The sequence below is a fragment of the Morone saxatilis genome, unplaced genomic scaffold (assembly GCF_004916995.1).
Source record: "Morone saxatilis isolate NCDOM2014 unplaced genomic scaffold, NCSU_SB_2.0 Contig0, whole genome shotgun sequence".
NCBI classification, from domain to species: domain Eukaryota; kingdom Metazoa; phylum Chordata; class Actinopteri; family Moronidae; genus Morone; species Morone saxatilis.
The window spans coordinates 19,741,600-19,745,336 of NW_023339650.1; the positions used below are offsets into that span (position 1 = coordinate 19,741,600).

Genomic DNA, 3,737 nt, shown 5'->3' on the forward strand with positions numbered 1-3,737 from the left:
TGTGTGTGTGTGCGCGCGTGTGTTCAGTGCCTGAGGGGTATAAGGTCGGCTCTGACGTGTTGGTCTCTCTGGAGTTCCGAACGAGCCAATCAGAGGCTGTGTTTCTGGGTATCAGCAGCGCCAAGGTCGACGCCATTGGGCTGGAAATGATCAACGGACAGGTGAGGATTAGATATTGATTATATATTGATTACATGAGTCACGTGTGTGTGTGTGTGTGTGTGAGAGTGAGAGATATACAGAGTCTGATCATACATTGATTATATGTTGATTATTTGATGAGTTACCTGCGTTGTTCCTCAGGTGGTGTTTAACGTGAATAATGGGGCGGGTCGAGTGTCAGTGCATTCGATTGGTCAGATGTTGTGTGATGGACAGTGGCACCGCCTGCTGGCCAGAAAAACCAAACACACCCTGAGTCTGAGTGTAGACGGCCGCAGTTACAGCACACCCAACCCTTACCCACAATCCACCTCTGCTGAAACCAACAACCCTGTTTACCTGGGAGGCTATCCAGGTGAGCACCAACTCTGAACTCAACAACAAAAACAACAAAATTCTGATGTTAATGACTGATACTAACCTGCATGTCTCTCTCTCTTTCTACCTGTCTCACTCTCAGTCTCTGTTAAGCAGAACTGCCTGTCTATCAACTCCAGGTTCAGAGGTTGTCTGAGGAACCTACAGCTCATTAAATCTCACCTGACTGATGCTCTGAACCTGAGCTCTGCCCACTTTCTGTTGGGCGTCACTCCTAACTCGTGTCCTGTTGCCTAGCAACACCCAGACAGGTGCTGATTGGTTCACAGACACCAATAGAAAGGAGAATTGTTCATGTTATTCTATAGCTTCAATTATTAAAGATCAAACTCACAAATTCAAATGTGTCAATCTTTCAATTACACTATTTATTGATTTATTTACATTCTGAGTAAAATACAGTACAGTGACTCTCCGGCTGAGTCAGCCAGGGAATCAGTGGCTGTCAGAGTTTAACTCCTCTGTTGACTGTAGAAGAGGAAACGTGACAAAGCGTAAGAGAGAGCTGAGTGTGATTACTCAATGAGTANNCAACTCACCTGGCGCTGCTCTCACAAGTCTCTCCTGATTGTAAACCACAACCAACTCCACAATATCTACATTTTTTACTGTGTTGTTTTAATTATCTTTTCCTTTTTAACTTACATGAATTGTCTTCCTGAGTTCCTAGAAAAGCGCTCTATAAATAAAATGTATTATCATTATTGTCTATCGACTGTTCCCTTACAACTTTTACTCGGGGTATGGTGTCAACAGGAAGTCTTGAACGTGGCTCTGAGGTGGAGCTAATCTCAGTGAGGACTGACCTATAAAACCATGACCTCATAACATATACTGAATCACAATTGACTTGTCAACCAAAATCTTTTTAACTTTACTGCTGACAGACGAAAAGACAGTCGGTCCTTCATTGATCCTTTTATTGGAGTTCAGTGGATGAAAACACATTCAGTAAGTTCGAAGTTATCATAAAGAAAATAAAACAAGATTTATATTTATGGGTTATACCCGGGGGAGTGGTCAATGTGTAATATGACACCCAGGGGAGTGGTCAGTCTTTAATATGACACCAGGGGGAGTGGTCAATGTGTAATATGATACCCAGGGGAGTGGTCAGTCTGTAATATGACACCAGGGGGAGTGGTCAATGTGTAATATGACACCAGAGGGAGGGGTCAAGGTGTAATATGACATCAGGGGGAGTGGTCAGTCTGTAATATGACACCGGGGGAGTGGTCAATATGTAATATGACACTAGGAGGAGGGGCCAATGTGTAAAATGACATCAGGGGGAGTGGTCTGTCTGTAATATGACACCAGGGGTAGGGGTCAAGGTGTAATATGACATCAGGGGGAGTGATCAGTCTGTAATATAACATTAAGGGGAGTGGTAAATTTGTAATATGACACCAGGAGGAGTGGTCAGTCAGTCAGTCTGGGATTACAGACAAACACAGTTCAATAAATAAATAAATAAACAAACAAACACAAAAACCAATACATAGATGAGAAAAATAATTCATAATGAGGGTTTCCATGGCGAGATGAGAGAATGGCACATTACTTTTGCATTATGGGTAAATACAGATCTTAAATTTAGCTGCTATATAGTGAATAGTTACAGTGCTAGCAGTCATGCTATTTTAAATTTCAGATGGGAAACCGTTTGCACCAGACTGTCAGAAGACCCTCATCTGGTGATACAGGTTAGAGTCAGGTGACCTCACCAGGTGCAACAGAGTCAGCAGTTATTATTACAGATCTGTCAGATGTGATGCAAACGTTTGTCTGAAGTTTCATTAAGCTGATTTCTTCCATCGTACACAATCAGGAGCAAATACATCTGAGTCAACCAACCAGTCGGATGTCTGCTTCAACCTGTCAGGGTATCTGGTGTTTGGGGGCAGGGCTTGTTTAAGTTGAAAGTAAATGCAGCAACAGGTCAAGTTTTGGTGTTAATTTGTGGTGAAAGTTCATCGGCTCTAGTGGTCTAGTTGCTATGGGAATGTGTTGATGGTGTCACAGCAGCGTCCCCTGTCCATCTTTTACCTGTCTGTGGCTCACCTGTCTATACAAATTATCTAAACAGTTGTACCATCATGAAGCTTTCAACTAGACCTAATCATACAATCAAACTAATGCTAACTGCTTTGAAGCTAACTCAGCCACGGGCCCTGCCCCCAAGAGACAGACAGGTGCTGTTGTGTATGTACAGGTGTACATGCATGTGTGTGTATATGTGTGTGTAAATCCTCAGTTCCATTAATGTCCACTGTGTGTCGCTGTTGGCTCTGTAGTCTGGACTACAACTTCCATAATGCAGCATGGACTTCTACAGTCACTCCTGAAAGAGAGACAGAAGCAACTGTAAGAATAGAGCAGGAAATGGCACTGATGCCCCACCCAAACTGCCCAAAATGCCCCCACTGATTGTACAGTTTATCCTCTGTTGGTAGTTTCCTGTCAGTATCGGTTTTAGGGAACCAGTGACTTTTGTTGAAATTCTGTACTGTCATCCCTCTTTATGACGATACCAACCACTCATTTTGGTGGCCAGTCTCAATGTACCATACTCCTGATAGACAGAATAGAATATATTGGACTACAGATTAGATTCTACCAGATAATTTTCAATCTATTATTTGACTATTTGAGTACTGGAAACAATCTAAGTAATTAACAGATCTCTTCATAAGTGAAACTAAATCAAAACCAGGTGCCGTATTACAGAAACTTCTTAACTTGCAGATGCTGTCTGAACTGTTTGGTAACCATGGTTAGAGTTAACCAAGAGTTAGGACAGGATTTAGGAAGAAATACATGAGAAATTAACAGTTCCTCATCAATATTCCTCTCCTAACTTAAAAACAGATAAGTGTATTACACAAGCATCATAACTTCACAAACTCTTCAATAAATTCTGCTTTACTCTAACAGAGGACAACCATTTGGCTCAGTAGTGTTAGCTAACTTGTTAAATTTGTACGGCTGCTATTTTATTACACTTACATAACCAATGAAATCTCAACATGGAATTGATCCCACTGTCTCTCTTTTATCTCTGGAGTCAGTATTGTTGTACATTTCCCCAAAAGAACGTCTTTGGATTACTGTTACCTTAAAAATACGTTTTTCCTTGCCAAGGTCTCATGGTGGGAACTGTTGGGTCTCTGTAATAATGTTATAAGGAGTACGGT

At 41.7% G+C, this 3,737-nt stretch overlaps 2 protein-coding genes across 2 annotated transcripts in view; one reads left to right on the top strand and one right to left on the bottom strand.

The window, feature by feature from the left end:
- The first annotated feature begins 309 nt into the window (after positions 1-309).
- LOC118340116 (laminin subunit alpha-1-like) lies at positions 310-781 on the top strand. Its single transcript, XM_035678017.1, has 2 exons — positions 310-517; positions 623-781. Exons 1-2 carry the CDS (start codon positions 361-363, stop codon positions 775-777), a joined length of 312 nt encoding a protein of 103 aa, XP_035533910.1. The 5' UTR covers positions 310-360; the 3' UTR covers positions 778-781.
- Positions 782-1,456: 675 nt separating this feature from the next.
- Positions 1,457-3,737, bottom strand: part of LOC118337975 (protein 4.1-like) — a gene marked incomplete at its 5' end in the record, with an annotated part of 14,932 nt that continues 12,651 nt past the window's right edge. The window contains 1 exon segment of the mRNA XM_035675165.1: positions 1,457-2,884.

Excerpts from the sequence above, each read along its gene's own strand:
- LOC118340116 (XM_035678017.1), top strand. The coding sequence starts at position 361 with ATGTTGTGTGATGGACAGTGGCACCGCCTGCTGGCCAGAAAAACCAAA. Across the intron at positions 518-622 it reads TTACCTGGGAGGCTATCCAG|TCTCTGTTAAGCAGAACTGC; the intron begins GTGAGCACCAAC and ends TCTCACTCTCAG.